This window comes from Actinia tenebrosa, unplaced genomic scaffold (assembly GCF_029948245.1).
Source record: "Actinia tenebrosa isolate PJP-AT-01 unplaced genomic scaffold, QUT_ActTen_1.0 PGA_scaffold11__36_contigs__length_13525064, whole genome shotgun sequence".
NCBI classification, from domain to species: domain Eukaryota; kingdom Metazoa; phylum Cnidaria; class Anthozoa; order Actiniaria; family Actiniidae; genus Actinia; species Actinia tenebrosa.
This window is the reverse complement of record NW_028292571.1, coordinates 4,809,934-4,826,954: the sequence shown is the minus strand read 5'-3', so window position 1 is coordinate 4,826,954 and position 17,021 is coordinate 4,809,934. Positions and strand designations below refer to the sequence as shown.

General features: G+C 39.0%; 1 protein-coding gene across 1 annotated transcript in view; it reads right to left on the bottom strand.

Moving 5' to 3' along the window:
• Positions 1–897: 897 nt before the first annotated feature.
• LOC116307816 (uncharacterized) overlaps positions 898–17,021 on the bottom strand; it is a 26,271-nt gene continuing 10,147 nt past the window's right edge. Inside the window, exons 8-21 of the mRNA XM_089027340.1 lie at positions 16,690–16,995; positions 15,493–16,248; positions 14,510–14,595; positions 8,567–8,701; positions 7,918–8,117; positions 7,514–7,550; positions 7,071–7,226; positions 6,514–6,581; positions 5,946–6,057; positions 5,636–5,683; positions 5,060–5,152; positions 4,411–4,524; positions 4,255–4,340; positions 898–3,621 (exon numbers count right to left, since the gene is read on the bottom strand). Of these exons, the coding sequence (XP_088883466.1) occupies positions 3,441–3,621; positions 4,255–4,340; positions 4,411–4,524; positions 5,060–5,152; positions 5,636–5,683; positions 5,946–6,057; positions 6,514–6,581; positions 7,071–7,226; positions 7,514–7,550; positions 7,918–8,117; positions 8,567–8,701; positions 14,510–14,595; positions 15,493–16,248; positions 16,690–16,995 (2,378 nt within the window). The 3' untranslated portion in view covers positions 898–3,440. The remainder of the gene's footprint in view (positions 3,622–4,254; positions 4,341–4,410; positions 4,525–5,059; positions 5,153–5,635; positions 5,684–5,945; positions 6,058–6,513; positions 6,582–7,070; positions 7,227–7,513; positions 7,551–7,917; positions 8,118–8,566; positions 8,702–14,509; positions 14,596–15,492; positions 16,249–16,689; positions 16,996–17,021) is intronic.

Genomic DNA, 17,021 nt, shown 5'->3' with positions numbered 1-17,021 from the left:
GTTTCCATTACAGCCTTATCCAGAACTTGCGGGTGTCCCGTAGGAGATAATAAGGTTTCCAATCAGTGTTGATTTTTTTTGTTTTTTGTTTTATGATTTTTATTTTAAAAAAGGGAACTATTCAATCGTTTGGCAATGAGGAATGAAGAGACGCATCCCCACTGAGAAAAGATAGAGAGGAGTTAGTATACAGAAACCTGGATCACAAATGTTAAAACGTTGAAATATTCATGACTCCAATCGGTTAAAAATGAAAGACTAGCGCGTGTTTTTTTCGTTTTAGATATTATCGAGCTTAATTAGTCTGCTCAGTGTTCTATATCAACCTTTTCACGCTAACAAAGAGTAAAACCTAGATTGACTGGTTGCGAGGACTTGTACTTTCTGTGAAGGTTAGAGACCCTCGGTTTGCGTGTAGCGGGGGTGTAAGACCATAAATAGCAAAGTTGCTCTCTCGGTAACGCAGCAGACTTTTATCATTAAATACACGAGAGTCGCTAAGGCAACTGAAAACAAGAGCGTAGTCATACCAAGTCCTTACACTCTTGATAACGGCTCGACCAATTTCAACAATGGTCTGGAATGTTCTGGTCTCCAATTTGCAGACCGTCATAATTGGGGATTTACATTCTTCGACAACCACATCAAAGGGATGGACCATTAGATAATTGAGTGGGGGGGGGGGGGGATACCTTACCCAATCCCCCCTCCCCCTCAAAACATATCGACCAGCACTTTACCTACGAAAAAAATATTGCCCAACCCCGCTTTATATCAGAAATGGAATATCGAGGAAATCGAGGTGCATGTGTTACGAAAAATTATCGACGTCCAAAATAAATTCCTTCTAATGATCCATTCATAATTCAAAACATCTTGATTTTTGGCTTGAGTCAATTAAATTACCAACGGTCTGGTTTCGATTGACGGAAAACAATAACTTATACATCTTGGGCTACGTTGTTTGCGTAACCACGCAAACGCAGTAACAATGTATTGAAAGGAAAAAATGAAATATTGAAATTCTCAGCGACTTTAAGAAGTCAATGATGGAATTGCGAGGCACAAAGACGCGACTATTTTATAGTAAAATAAATTTCTTAAAGATTAAGAAGAGTAGAGTTTGAGTGGCTTGGCTTCTGTTTTAAGCTAGCTGTTTGTACTAGCAACAAAACCAAAATCCTTGCTAAGCCTAGAAAAGTTCAAAAATGACGCTAAGTTATCCTAGTTGTAAATAAACTGACTGGCACACGACGCGGTTGCGCATACTTCCTGAGGTAAATGCTGAATAACTAGAGAGTTTTAGATTTACGTTCACGGCAAACGTGTAACGTCAGATGACCAGTAAAAAATTCTTTTAAATGACTGAAAAAGAATCGCAAAAAAGTCGAAGTGGTAGAAAAACAAAAGAGTATTTGCGCTTGGTGAGAAGGTTTGTAAATAGTAAAGTAAAATACAGGAAAACTATGAAAACGTGGTCACGTTTGCCGTTTGCGGGGAGAAAAAAAAGTCAATCTAAAACTCTCTACTCTTATAATCCGTGAGACCTAAGGTTACTGAAGAAGTAATTAGTTTTTCTTCTCCCAAAACACTTGACAGGCTGTACTTCATCTGTTCCATGTAGTTGCTTAGTATTATTATATATATCCAATAATTGTACTTCAATGTGTCACTGAAGTGTCCAAACCCCACAATTTCATTCATCATATTTACCTTCAAAATATCGATCATAGATGCCCGATTTTCGATTTTTCTTTGATTATATAACAAACTGGTTTTTCAACTCTCTCCTCGTACTGATAAAAATATTTTTTCTTCACTTGAAATTTTTCTCATAATCGGATAAAAATAAACTAGAGAAAGAACCTATAGGCGCATATCCATGGCAACCAATCAAAACTTATCCGACAGCTTGTCCAGCTGATGTTGCGAGTTTGGTTTAGTTTCTAGGTATTCTCTTTTGTCGGTTTGTGATAATGAGAATTCTTTATAAATTCAATCTTTCGTACTCTGTAGGAAACGTACGTACGTAGACCTTTGTTAGTTCTAAAATTATTCATCAACAATTCTTTTTTTTTTTTTAATCGAAAGCTATTACGGAAAATTGTGTACAATCCGAGAAATCCAATTGCTTTTGTTTTCAAAAGAAAACTGTCACTTCCTTCCTAATGACGGAATAAAATACGTTTCGAGCAAGTTCGACTCACGATGGGCTCTGTGGTGAAGGCTGTCGTGTGACTACAGAAGAATCTATTTTTTGTAACGGTAATAAAAAAGAACGGTTTTTTCACCCACTTTGATGACGTCCATAAAATATTTATCGCTTTCAATTTCATTTGCTCAGAAAATGGTAAGGAATAAAGGCTTTGCACCATCACGCGATGGCAGCCGTGACAGTAGGCACAACGATACAGTATTTTCCTCTGAATTCTGTCTGGTGTAAATCAGATTAGTCCAAATTCAAATGTTTATGCCTCCTGTCATGGGTGCCATGGTGGTGCAAAGTCTGTATTGACGACCAAAGGCAGTCCACGCTGTATCATAGGCGTGGGCACGTGATGGTGCAAAACCTCTATTGGTTGCTAAGTGAACAAAAAATTCCAATTTTCAAAGCTTTCTCAATCACTTGCTTGAAAGTAGTATCTGTGACCAACCAGATCCAGGTCTATCATAGTATATTACTCCTTCTTCCCGGGCTGGTTATTCTCAAGAAAAATAGTCAACTGGAAACTATGAAATTATTAAGGTTTCCATAACTAAACACAACCTTATACTGTTGCATTGTGAACCTAAAGTCCGGCGACACCGGAGAAACATAAACATGCAGTCATCCCGCTCGTATCTGTTTGAACAGCGGTCTATCGTGCGGGAGGTGGTAGGTCAAAGACCAACACGAAAATGAGCTCGGCTAGATTCATCTTAAGTCCAGATAACAGGCTAGGCTCAGATTTACAGTCGGGGTTTCGTACGCGCATTGACAGGCAGGATCATATTGAGATTCGAATGCCATTGATAATCTTCAAGATTTCCATCTAATCAACTTGCACGTGACTGCATGTTTATCTGGGACAGTGTTGATGTATCTGTACATATATGATGCTTCGAACTTGGAATCCTCGTTTGATGCTCGAGGGGTCAGAATCAGTGTGTTGCATTGACTTGTAGATGTGTCTATATCTAACTCTTCGACTGCATATACATATGTAAGGTCGGTCTATATAGGTTGATGCATCTACAGATTGTCCTTCGTACTTTGATCCTTGATGCATGAAGTGTCATAATTTTATCTCATGAACTTGCATCTATAGTTCATTCTGTGACTGCGTATACATATGTAAGGTCGGTCTTTATAGGTTAATGCATTTACAGATGGTCCTTCGTACTTTGATCCTTGATGCATGAAGCGTCATAATTCTATCTCATGAACTTGCATCTATAGTTCATTCTGTGACTGCATATACATATTTAAGGTCCATATAAGTTGGTGTATCTACAGATGGTCCTTCAGACTGTGATCTTTGTTTTATGCATAAAGAGTCATCTAAAAAGACGCTCTGGTGGCTGAAACATAGACAGTGATATATCTGGTATGATCTAGGTCGATACTGACTTTCAGGATGCCTAAGAGAGAAGACAAAGCAGTAGGTTTAATTAATATGTGTATAAGACGTGTTAGAGCACTTGCTAATATCAAGGGAAAGACCTTCAGTCTTATTTCTACCCTGAAACCTCTTGGTTGCGTAAACACTCAAATCAAGCGAAAGACCCCAGAGGTCTTATCTACCAGGGGAAATTTCGTATACAAAATATTTATATTTCTGGAGGAAGGTGGAAAAGGTGTGCTGATGAACATAAGAACAAGGCTAATCGTCATTCACCAGAAGAGCAATACAGTTGAGACATTGTATAAATGCGCTATATAAGAACCTCCCATTATTATTATAACTAAAAGATAACTAGCTAAAAACTAGTGTGAGCTGCGTCGGTGTTTCTAATGAAACAGTAATGATAAAAGGGTAAATTTTACACCGTGAAAAGATGAAAAAACGTACTGACGTTTGGGACGCTAGTCCTTCGTCGGAGTAAAAGAGAATAATAGTAATAGTAATTATTATTATTATTATTTTCATTATTTTCATTATTATTATTATTAAATGTAATCTTAGATCACCCTGATCAACTAGAACCTATCGAAACCGACAAAAGCAAGAGTGAGTGTCACTATTCATAGTTCAATCAAAGAGTTTCACTCACCAGCAGTCTACCATCAGACGGTACAACATGGAGGGACAATGTAATGAAGGGGGAAGACGATAACCACGTGACACAGCCTCGATAACCTGCAACACAGGTAGCCCATTAAGAACAAATATGATATTTACGAGTTCTTCTTATCTTTTACTTCCTTACCTCATTGTTATCAAGATTCTCGTACGGCTTGTGGCCTAAAGACCAAATCTCGTATAGAACAATCCCGTAACTCCAAACATCACTCGAACTTGAATATTTTCCATAGTTAATAGCCTGTGTAGAAAAAGTGATTTTATTACTATTGGCAACGATGTTTTGATTGGTCGTAAAGGTTGTGAGCGATTTTTGGCTAATAAAGATCATTACTTGCAAGCACGGGTGATGTGTGCTGCTAATGCGCACCTCTGGGGGCTCGCTAAGGTTTGTTTCCTGCACTTGGCATCACATGTCAGTAGAGTTTGTTAACTCTCTTCCTTAATTTGAAGGTTTTCTTCGGTTTTTCTCCCTCAGCAATAATCAACTTTTAAATCAGTCCTAATACACTACTTTGCTTATCGAAATTTTCTCTCGTTGCAGTTTACTCAGGGGGTTTTGAAACAACTTGTCTCATTGATTCAACAAATTTCTGATATTTTGCCCCCTGAGTAAACTGGAACGAGAGAAAATTTCCATTAGCAAAGTAGTGTATTTGATTATTAAAGGAGAGCCACAGGTTTGTTGTCGTAGGAAAGAGCTGAAGCCACGCAAACTAACCACCCCTCCCCACCCCCCTCCCCGGGCTCCGCCGCCTATAATAGTGTCACTATACCTCAGGAGCGGTCCATTTAACTGGTATCCGTCCTCCACGACTCGTGTAATAATCGCCTTCTACTAGATCACGTGACATACCAAAATCCCCAATCTGAATATAAAAAGTACTGAATTAGCCATGGTGCCTTCACAGACCACCATACTTGATATGTATCTAAATAGCTTAACAGAGCATTTCGTATGACAGTATATCTTGTATTAACTACGACACGGCCGTTCCGTGACCGTGACGGGACCATGTCTGAGTATTTTCATTGTCTGTGCAAGTGACGTCATAACCACTATTTTGGTTGACTTTGACAAAAGATTTTGATAAGATGTATTTGTCGCGTTAACCAAGATGGCGGCCACGTCTTATGTTCTTTCATTTTCATGGGAAGGTATGCACGCCATCAAAAATCAATTTCTAGATTCCAATTGGAATCCAGTGGAAGAAGAGCCACTCTGTGGAATCCACTGTTAATCCCATTATTATTTATTGATGTTATTATTATTAACGTATTGAGAGTGAGTTCAACAAGGAACAAGGCCACCCCGAACAAGGAAAGTATCTTCAACAGCAATGAAGTCTTACCTTGCATGTCATGTCGGAGTCTAGGAGGATATTTCTCGCAGCTAGATCCTAAGATGAAAAAAAGAATGGACAGTCTACTAAGACATACTCTCGGCCATCACCCCCATCATCATCAATATATCACCACCTGTATCATCATGATTACCATCGTATCATTTACCAGCATTATAATCACTCATTACCATCATCATCATTACGATGTGATGGCACTCTCAATCAATATATATCAAGAGAGCATATATACATAAATATTTATGTTCCTCGTATATATCCTTAACCTTTTTTTAAGAATATCACCATGGATACGAACCCTATGAACGAAAGCGAGGCTATGAAGATACTGCATTCCAGCGGCAATATCACGTGCCATGCGCAGAAACTGACTCTTGGTGTCTTCCTGTAAGAGGATATTCTCGCCATATCTGGTAACAAATAATAGCGTTTCATGGATTATAGAAGTTACAAAATACCAATGGTGCACTCGACTCTCACCTCTAGCGTATAGGGTTTTATTCCTGGATTCAGCATCACATGTGAGTAGAGTTTGATAGCTCCCTCTATTGGTTCGAGAGTTTTCTTCGGTTTTCCTCCCTGCGCGAAACCTAACTAGCTTAATTTTAATTCTGTCTGTGAGTTGTGCCCTGACATAGATCACTCCAGAGGTTGTTTCAGGGTTCGATCTGTGAGTTAACCGTGCTCTGACTTAGATCAGCCCAGAGTTTGTTTCAGGGTTCGAGCTGTCAGCACTTTTCAAGGAGTTTGAGAAGTTGCACACGAACCCTGACCCCATCCTAATGATACTCCTATTATAAACTTATTTCTTATTTAATCACACGAAAACTGACCCCATCCTAATAAACCTCCTATTATAAACTTACTTGTTATCTAACCGACGAAGATAGTTCTTTAAATTTCCAAGGCTCATATATTCAAGAACGATCATCACCTTGAGGAAAAATACCATGCACAACAATATTGAATAAAAGTAATTAAAGCAAATTTCATAAAATACTTAATTCCCCGTGACAGAAACGAGTGTGAGGTTGGGTACCAATTTGTCGCGTAAAGAATTTGGGTAGAAAGTAGTCTGAGATGGGAAAACGCGGTCTGAAATGGGAAAAAATTATGTCCAAGCTTAAAGTGCACCTAGAGCCTGAGACTTTCTGTATTGATTCCACATGAATAGTTGAATGGTAAAATATTTTTTCATTTGAGTGTTGCGTCTTTAAGTTATAAAGGTTTAGAAATTTGACTGTGACGTCATACTAGGAATTTGGTGTAATTTTTTTAACCTGTGATACTAACCACTTCAAACAGAATCAGTACTGAAAGTATTGTCTCAGGCTTTAGGTGTCTATTGGAATGCAACGCAAAGAGTTATAATACTTTAAAGCTTTAACTAATCTGGTTAAATTTCCAACCAAGAGTAACTTACCGGTTCAGAATTTGCAGCAATTCCGTACATATAGACTACATTCTTGTGCGTGAATTGCCTCATGATGGCTGCTTCTTGAAGGAATTTAATTTTGTTTTCTCGATGAGAAGAGTCACGCAGCATCTTGACAGCAACCTGGATTGGAATTCCTGGGGACTACAACCACATAAGATACTCAATATGGAGTAAAAACGAGACACCACCGAAAAAAAATACACCGATTGGAAACAAAAAAAAAATGTTTTGCTAATTCGATGCAGTTTTTGTACGACCGTTTTTGCTTTTTCTCGCGGAATGTGATTGGTCTGGCAGTGCCGTGACCTTGCCGTTTCATAATTTGAAGAATTAAGCGCATCATTCCAATTTAAATATCCAATCAAATAGCAAACAGAACCAGAAGGAAGACGGGGATATAAGTCGATCTGATGAATAGAAATCCTTACCTTTTGCCAGACACCAAGCAACACGTGGCCAAACGCCCTGCAGAGAAACATAAAGTACTTTTTGTTATTATATTATAAAAGCGCCTTTGTCCACATCTGAAAATAATATGTTGTGCACAATGTTGTGTGCAATGTTACAAGCTACCAGGAAACAGCGCATTTATCCACCTCTGTTTGTTGGGCGCAAATATACAGTTGTAAAATTGAATTCTACTTCTGCAACGTTGCACGCAATCACGTGATGTTTAAAGCAAATTAAATGTAATTATTTTGGTGCACCGCTGGTCAGAATTGGATAGCATTTCAGTAAGAGTTGCTACTTGTGACATAATTTGAAAATCTCGCTACGCGTAAAAAGTGCACTGCGTTGCATCAGAATCTTTATTTCAATAGTTTCTACTTACCCAGATCCGAGTCTCTCTGTTCCAAGCTCTATTTGATCTCTCTTGATCTCACGTGATAATTGTTGATACAATTCTTCTTCTGTATCGGCTGGTTTCCAGAACTGGGCACCAGGTTCCTCTGGAGAGGTCTGAGTCTCAGGCTCTAAAACACCGTACATTGGTTCAGGTAAAGCGAGGGATCGGTGAATAGAATAGGTTTTCTGGCGTAAAAGATATATTTCAAAAATTAGACAATCCACGTTCCACAAACAACCTCTGGTTTAATCTTGTCAGGGCAAGTTGAAATTTAGCTTGTGGTGATTTGCAGATTGAGGAAAACCGGGAACCCAGAGGAAAACCCTCCAATCATGGAAAAGGGAGAGAGGGAGAGGGGGAGAGAGCCAACAAACTCTACGTCCACGTGATGATGAGCTTAGGATCGAACCCGAGGACCTAGATGTGAGACACGGGTGCTCTAGCGCTACACCACACATATTCCTTGAAACTCAAAAGTCTGACCTGATAACTAAGCACGACTGCCAGAAACCAGAAACCTACGGTCCGAACTTGTTTGAGTGGCGCAAATATAAAAACAGATGTAAATGGAGCTGGCAATTTAGAGGTCAGCATATTTGGAATTTCATACGCGCACAAAATAGCCATGGCATACCTGACAAGCATTTTTGTCCAGCACAAAATAGAAAGGTTCCCTCGCGACACACTTAGAATCCAGGTCTTCCTCGGACATATACGCATGCTCTGCCGAAAGGACTGTGGCCGAGCGTGGTCTGCAAGAAACTTTAGCCTAGAAATATGCAAATCGATAAATGAGAAAATTGAGGACTTCGATAATGAACAGTGATGTGTAACAGTATATCACAGAAAATATTCGCGGAAATGCCGTACTGTAACCGTGCCGTGTTCTGCATGCTGAGAAGACATTTGTATTTGATCACTTCTTTTACACACATATACACCGTTCTCATAATGGCTAACAAGTGCACGAAAACTAGGTCAGACAGTCATTAGCTCACAATAAAAGCAATGAAATGCGTTCATAGAAGAAAAGTATGGAAATTGAGTATTTGTTTTGACTTGAATTCGCGCTATCCACCTTTATTTTGAATAAGCACCCTTGCTCAGCTTTCGTTTTCGTATGAAACTGATCGTAATTTTCTGTTTCGTTTTTAAGGTCTTTAAAAGTCTTTAATACCACCTTCCCTATTCAACGTTTGGTGTTTTTCGTATGACTATGAAAAGCTCAGGGCCGTTTACGTGCCTTCCCTTGACCGTGATAATTTCTAGAACTTTGATTGACTGATATTTTTTCTCGCGCGATGTGATTGGACTGGTGTATGCCTTGCCGTGTCATGGACGTGATCTTGCCGCGAGCTTTTCTCAGTCATAAGAAAACTGCTGTATGGTAGTAGTGATGTTGGTAAGATGCATGATAAGGAGAACAAACAAGTCATATGAAAACTGCTGTAGTAGTGATGATAGTAAGATGAATGATAAGGGAAGCAAACAAGTCATACGAAAACTGCTGTATGGTAGTAGTGATGGTGGTAAGATGCATGATAAGGGAAGCAAACAGGTCATACGAAAATTGCTGTATGGTAGTAGTGATGGTGGTAAGATGAATGATAAGGGAAGCAAACAAGTCATACGAAAACTGCTGTATGGTAGTAGTGATGATGGTAAGATGAATGATAAGGGGAACAAACAAGTCATACGAAAATTGCTGTATGGTAGTAGTGATGGTGGTAAGATGAATGATAAGGGGAACAAACAAGTCATACGAAAACTGCTGTAGTAGTGATGATGGTAAGATGAATGATAAGGGGAACCAACTAGTCATATGAAAACTGCTGTAGTAGTGATGATGGTAAGATGAATGATAAGGGGAACAAACAAGTCATACGAAAATTGCTGTATGGTAGTAGTGATGGTGGTAAGATGCATGATAAGGAGAACAAACAAGTCATACGAAAATTGCTGTATGGTAGTAGTGATGGTGGTAAGATGAATGATAAGGAGAACAAACAAGTCATACGAAAATTGCTGTATGGTAGTAGTGATGGTGGTAAGATGCATGATAAGGAGAACAAACAAGTCATACGAAAACTGCTGTATGGTAGTAGTGATGGTGGTAAGATGAATGATAAGGAGAACAAACAAGTCATACGAAAATTGCTGTATGGTAGTAGTGATGGTGGTAAGATGCATGATAAGGGGAACAAACAAGTCATACGAAAACTGCTGTATGGTAGTAGTGATGGTGGTAAGATGTATGATAAGGAGAACAAACAAGTCATACGAAAACTGCTGTATGGTAGTAGTGATGGTGGTAAGATGAATGATAAGGAGAACAAACAAGTCATACGAAAACTGCTGTATGGTAGTAGTGATGGTGGTAAGATGAATGACAAGGGGAACAAACAAGTCATATGAAAACTGCTGTAGTAGTGATGATGTTAAGATGAATGATAAGGGAAGCAAACAAGTCATACGAAAACTGCTGTATGGTAGTAGTGATGGTGGTAAGATGCATGATAAGGAGAACAAACAAGTCATACGAAAACTGCTGTATGGTAGTAGTGATGGTGGTAAGATGCATGATAAGGAGAACAAACAAGTCATACGAAAACTGCTGTATGGTAGTAGTGATGGTGGTAAGATGAATGATAAGGAGAACAAACAAGTCATACGAAAATTGCTGTATGGTAGTAGTGATGGTGGTAAGATGAATGATAAGGGGAACAAACAAGTCATACAAAAATTGCTGTATGGTAGTAGTGATGGTGGTAAGATGAATGATAAGGGGAACAAACAAGTCATACGAAAACTGCTGTAGTAGTGATGATGGTAAGATGAATGATAAGGGGAACAAACAAGTCATACGAAAACTGCTGTATGGTAGTAGTGATGGTGGTAAGATGAATGATAAGGAGAACAAACAAGTCATACGAAAATTGCTGTATGGTAGTAGTGATGGTGGTAAGATGCATGATAAGGGGAACAAACAAGTCATACGAAAACTGCTGTATGGTAGTAGTGATGGTGGTAAGATGAATGATAAGGAGAACAAACAAGTCATACGAAAACTGCTGTATGGTAGTAGTGATGGTGGTAAGATGAATGATAAGGAGAACAAACAAGTCATACGAAAATTGCTGTATGGTAGTAGTGATGGTGGTAAGATGAATGACAAGGGGAACAAACAAGTCATACGAAAATTGCTGTATGGTAGTAGTGATGGTGGTAAGATGAATGATAAGGGGAACAAACAAGTCATACGAAAACTGCTGTATGGTAGTAGTGATGGTGGTTAGATGAATGATAAGGAGAACAAACAAGTCATACGAAAACTGCTGTATGGTAGTAGTGATGGTGGTAAGATGAATGACAAGGGGAACAAACAAGTCATACGAAAATTGCTGTATGGTAGTAGTGATGGTGGTAAGATGAATGATAAGGGGAACAAACAAGTCATATGAAAACTGCTGTAGTAGTGATGATGTTAAGATGAATGATAAGGGAAGCAAACAAGTCATACGAAAACTGCTGTATGGTAGTAGTGATGGTGGTAAGATGAATGATAAGGGAAGCAAACAAGTCGTACGAAAATTGCTGTATGGTAGTAGTGATGGTGGTAAGATGAATGATAAGTGAAGCAAACAAGTCATACGAAAACTGCTGTATGGTAGTAGTGATGATGGTAAGATGAATGATAAGGAGAACAAACAAGTCATACGAAAATTGCTGTATGGTAGTAGTGATGGTGGTAAGATGAATGATAAGGGGAACAAACAAGTCATACGAAAACTGCTGTAGTAGTGATGATGGTAAGATGAATGATAAGGGGAACCAACAAGTCATATGAAACCTGCTGTAGTAGTGATGATAGTAAGATGAATGGTAAGGGGAACAAACAAGTCATACGAAAATTGCTGTATGGTAGTAGTGATGGTGGTAAGATGAATGATAAGGGGAACAAACAAGTCATACGAAAACTGCTGTATGGTAGTAGTGATGGTGGTAAGATGAATGATAAGGAGAACAAACAAGTCATACGAAAACTGCTGTATGGTAGTAGTGATGGTGGTAAGATGAATGATAAGGAGAACAAACAAGTCATACGAAAATTGCTGTATGGTAGTAGTGATGGTGGTAAGATGAATGACAAGGGGAACAAACAAGTCATACGAAAATTGCTGTATGGTAGTAGTGATGGTGGTAAGATGAATGATAAGGGGAACAAACAAGTCATACAAAAATTGCTGTATGGTAGTAGTGATGGTGGTAAGATGAATGATAAGGGAAGCAAACAAGTCATACGAAAACTGCTGTAGTAGTGATGATGGTAAGATGCATGATAAGGGGAACAAACAAGTCGTACGAAAATTGCTGTATGGTATTAGTGATGGTGGTAAGATGAATGATAAGGGAAGCAAACAAGTCATACGAAAACTGCTGTATGGTAGTAGTGATGATGGTAAGATGAATGATAAGGAGAACAAACAAGTCATACGAAAATTGCTGTATGGTAGTAGTGATGGTGGTAAGATGAATGATAAGGGGAACAAACAAGTCATACGAAAACTGCTGTAGTAGTGATGATGGTAAGATGAATGATAAGGGGAACCAACAAGTCATATGAAACCTGCTGTAGTAGTGATGATAGTAAGATGAATGGTAAGGGGAACAAACAAGTCATACGAAAATTGCTGTATGGTAGTAGTGATGGTGGTAAGATGCATGATAAGGAGAACAAACAAGTCATACGAAAACTGCTGTATGGTAGTAGTGATGGTGGTAAGATGAATGATAAGGAGAACAAACAAGTCATACGAAAACTGCTGTATGGTAGTAGTGATGGTGGTAAGATGTATGATAAGGAGAACAAACAAGTCATACGAAAATTGCTGTATGGTAGTAGTGATGGTGGTAAGATGAATGACAAGGGGAACAAACAAGTCATACGAAAATTGCTGTATGGTAGTAGTGATGGTGGTAAGATGAATGATAAGGGGAACAAACAAGTCATACAAAAATTGCTGTATGGTAGTAGTGATGGTGGTAAGATGAATGATAAGGGGAACAAACAAGTCATACGAAAACTGCTGTAGTAGTGATGATGGTAAGATGCATGATAAGGGGAACAAACAAGTCATACGAAAATTGCTGTATGGTATTAGTGATGATGGTAAGATGAATGATAAGGAGAACAAACAAGTCATACGAAAATTGCTGTATGGTAGTAGTGATGGTGGTAAGATGAATGATAAGGAGAACAAACAAGTCATACGAAAATTGCTGTATGGTAGTAGTGACGGTGGTAAGATGAATGACAAGGGGAACAAACAAGTCATACGAAAATTGCTGTATGATAGTAGTGATGGTGGTAAGATGAATGATAAGGAGAACAAACAAGTCATACGAAAATTGCTGTATGGTAGTAGTGATGGTGGTAAGATGAATGATAAGGAGAACAAACAAGTCATACGAAAATTGCTGTATGGTAGTAGTGACGGTGGTAAGATGAATGATAAGGAGAACAAACAAGTCATACGAAAATTGCTGTATGGTAGTAGTGATGGTGGTAAGATGAATGATAAGGGGAACAAACAAGTCATACGAAAATTGCTGTATGGTAGTAGTGATGGTGGTAAGATGAATGATAAGGGGAACAAACAAGTCATACGAAAATTGCTGTATGGTAGTAGTGATGTTGGTAAGATGAATGATAAGGGAAGCAAACAAGTCATACGAAAATTGCTGTATGGTAGTAGTGATGGTGGTAAGATGAATGATAAGGGGAACAAACAAGTCATACGAAAACTGCTGTATGGTAGTAGTGATGATGGTAAGATGAATGATAAGGAGAACAAACAAGTCATACGAAAATTGCTGTATGGTAGTAGTGATGGTGGTAAGATGAATGATAAGGGGAACAAACAAGTCATACGAAAACTGCTGTAGTAGTGATGATGGTAAGGTGAATGATAAGGAGAACCAACAAGTCATATGAAACCTGCTGTAGTAGTGATGATAGTAAGATGAATGATAAGGAGAACAAACAAGTCATACGAAAATTGCTGTATGGTAGTAGTGATGGTGGTAAGATGCATGATAAGGAGAACAAACAAGTCATACGAAAACTGCTGTATGGTAGTAGTGATGGTGGTAAGATGAATGATAAGGAGAACAAACAAGTCATACGAAAACTGCTGTATGGTAGTAGTGATGGTGGTAAGATGCATGATAAGGAGAACAAACAAGTCATACGAAAACTGCTGTATGGTAGTAGTGATGGTGGTAAGATGTATGATAAGGAGAACAAACAAGTCATACGAAAACTGCTGTATGGTAGTAGTGATGGTGGTAAGATGAATGATAAGGAGAACAAACAAGTCATACGAAAATTGCTGTATGGTAGTAGTGATGGTGGTAAGATGAATGATAAGGGGAACAAACAAGTCATACGAAAATTGCTGTATGGTAGTAGTGATGGTGGTAAGATGCATGATAAGGGGAACAAACAAGTCATACGAAAATTGCTGTATGGTAGTAGTGATGGTGGTAAGATGCATGATGAGAATTCCATAGATACCTTGCTGTTGTCGTTTTGATGGGGATTATTCGGTGCACGCGAAGAATCGTCTTCTTCACCTACTACAGCCAAATGAGAACTTGTAACTAAAAATAAATAATATATACATAATGTATATATGTGCAATTCGGAATTTTTAGGTACGAGTGATGTTTTGAAAGTTTTCGAGATTGGATGAGCCTTTTAGGCGAGTTCAATTTGAGAACTTTCAAAACATCACGAGTATCTATAAATTCCGAATTGTACGAGAAGATTGTGCGATTTTTTGTTTATAATACACTCAAAACGATTGAGCAGAAATTGGGACTCTACAGAGTACAATTTGGGATTTAAATGTACTCCTCTTATCCAATCAAAATCCAGTAATTCTGTAGAGTGTATTATAATAGTTGTTATTAACATATTCAGTGCTACAAAATCAATACTACCTGATTTCAAGTAAACTGGGAGCGAGTTGGCATCGACGCCATCTTAGAAATGTATCACTTAAAAGGCACAAAATGCACTGGCACGCCAACTTGATTTTTCCCCTCCACCTCAAAGCGGCTAATAATCAAGCGGTGGGTGCAACCGCAAAACATCACATTATTTTAATTAGCTCAGAGCATTAAGATCAATAGGCAACTTTATATATATGATAAATAGAGGTTATCAGTCGGCTAAGCATCTAGTACGGCTGTGTATTTTTACGAGTCTGTGTATTATCACGGCGAGCCTTTAGGCTTATCGCGCACGTTCTTTGCAGAATTAAATGATAAATTTGCGTACGATATAAGATGCATAGGCATTTTGTGAGATAGCGAAAAGAACGCAATGTGATCTAGTTTGGATATAAAAAATGTTTCGTTGATCATGCTTTACATGGTGCTGTTTGTACCCAAGCTAGACCTGAACGCATCCTGTTTGCTGAACTTTAAAAAGGAATTTGTGGACAATCAAAAGGCGCAATGGGATATTTTAAAGCTAACTTTGTCAAGACCCACCTTGCTGGTCTTGTGCAGGGTTGTCATTATTAATGATCTTAATATCGTTGAAAGGAGTCATCTCCGCCTGATCTGGTTTGGCTGTATTGCTTCCCTGCACTCGTAGACGCGCTTTTTTTGCCCGCCTGACACGCCAAACAAGAACGCCTAGCAACACTGCGACCAAAATCCCGACCACAGTCACAGTTATTAAGATAACTGATTGGCTATTTTGCTGTCGTCGGTTCGATATTGAACTTGACGTCGAGAAGCCAAGGCCATTCCCTGAGGTGTCGACTCCAGGATTTATATACGTTGTAGTTGGTGTTGACGGATTAACGGGAATATCCGTCGTTGCATTCTGCTTCTTAGTAATAGGGGACTCCGTGGTGGATGTTGGGGGGACTACAGATTTGCAAACCTTCCCGTTGCCATAGAAACCTGTCTTACAAGAGCATTTCATGACGGTATTTGTGGTAACGCAGTCAGCATTGATATTACAATCAGCTTGAGTGACACAGTCGGGAGTGTCAACCATGCAGCACTTTACTGCATCGATATCGGCGAAGCTCGTCCTGTTGTTGTCACCTTGGTGATCAAATAAACCAATGACAACCATCCCTGAAGGGCACTCAATGTGTTGACTGATAGGGTCCCCTTCATGATTGCGTTCCTCAGCCCAGATCACTACGCAGTTAGAATAATCAACACGAGACTGGTAGAGAGAGGAACACTGGAGTTGATAAAAACCATTGAACTTGTTCAGGCTGTAAATGCCTGTTAATAAACAAGAAGTAAGAAAACAAAGTAAGAAAAGGAAAGAAATGAAAAATACAAATAACATCTTTGGTAGGAATAGGTCACCCATCCCGGTCCTAAACTTGCTAACCCGTGTTTTTTTCAAGCAATAGATTGTTTGCACCATCACGTGACGGCAGCTATTTTACATGAGAAAGAAATAAACTCCATATTATTGTTCTGGGCCCGGTTGTACGAATAGCGTGTGAATAGCGCTATTCGACGGATAAATCCTTATCCAGTGGATAAGTCGATGCTGTTGCCAATTTATTCACTGGATAAGATTTATCTGTCGGATTGCGCTATCCAGTCTTCGTACAACCAGGCCCTGTCATCTAAAATAGCAGCCCGCACGTGTTGGTGCAAAACCTCTATTGCGGGAAGAGATAGTGTTTTGTGTTTTTCGTGATGCATTCTTACCTGTTAAGACGTAATTATCCTTGCACTGTGCATTCCATCGTTCATTCTCTGACGCAGATCCTCCTTCTTTACCAGTTAAAAGAATCTTGTAGTACGTATTCACCGGCATGTTACAACACTTGAGATACTCAAGGGTTTGAAAATGGCTTCCCTGTTTGTCCCATAGACCTGTTACGATAGACGTGAGAGTGGAAGAGGAGGAGGAGGAGGAGGAGGAGACGCCACGACAACTTGCTTGCCAAGGAGTGAGTGGACCATCATGAATACTACTGGAACCTTGCAGAGGACCCAGCGACGAACATAAACCTAAAAACAGTTAAAAAACGTCACTA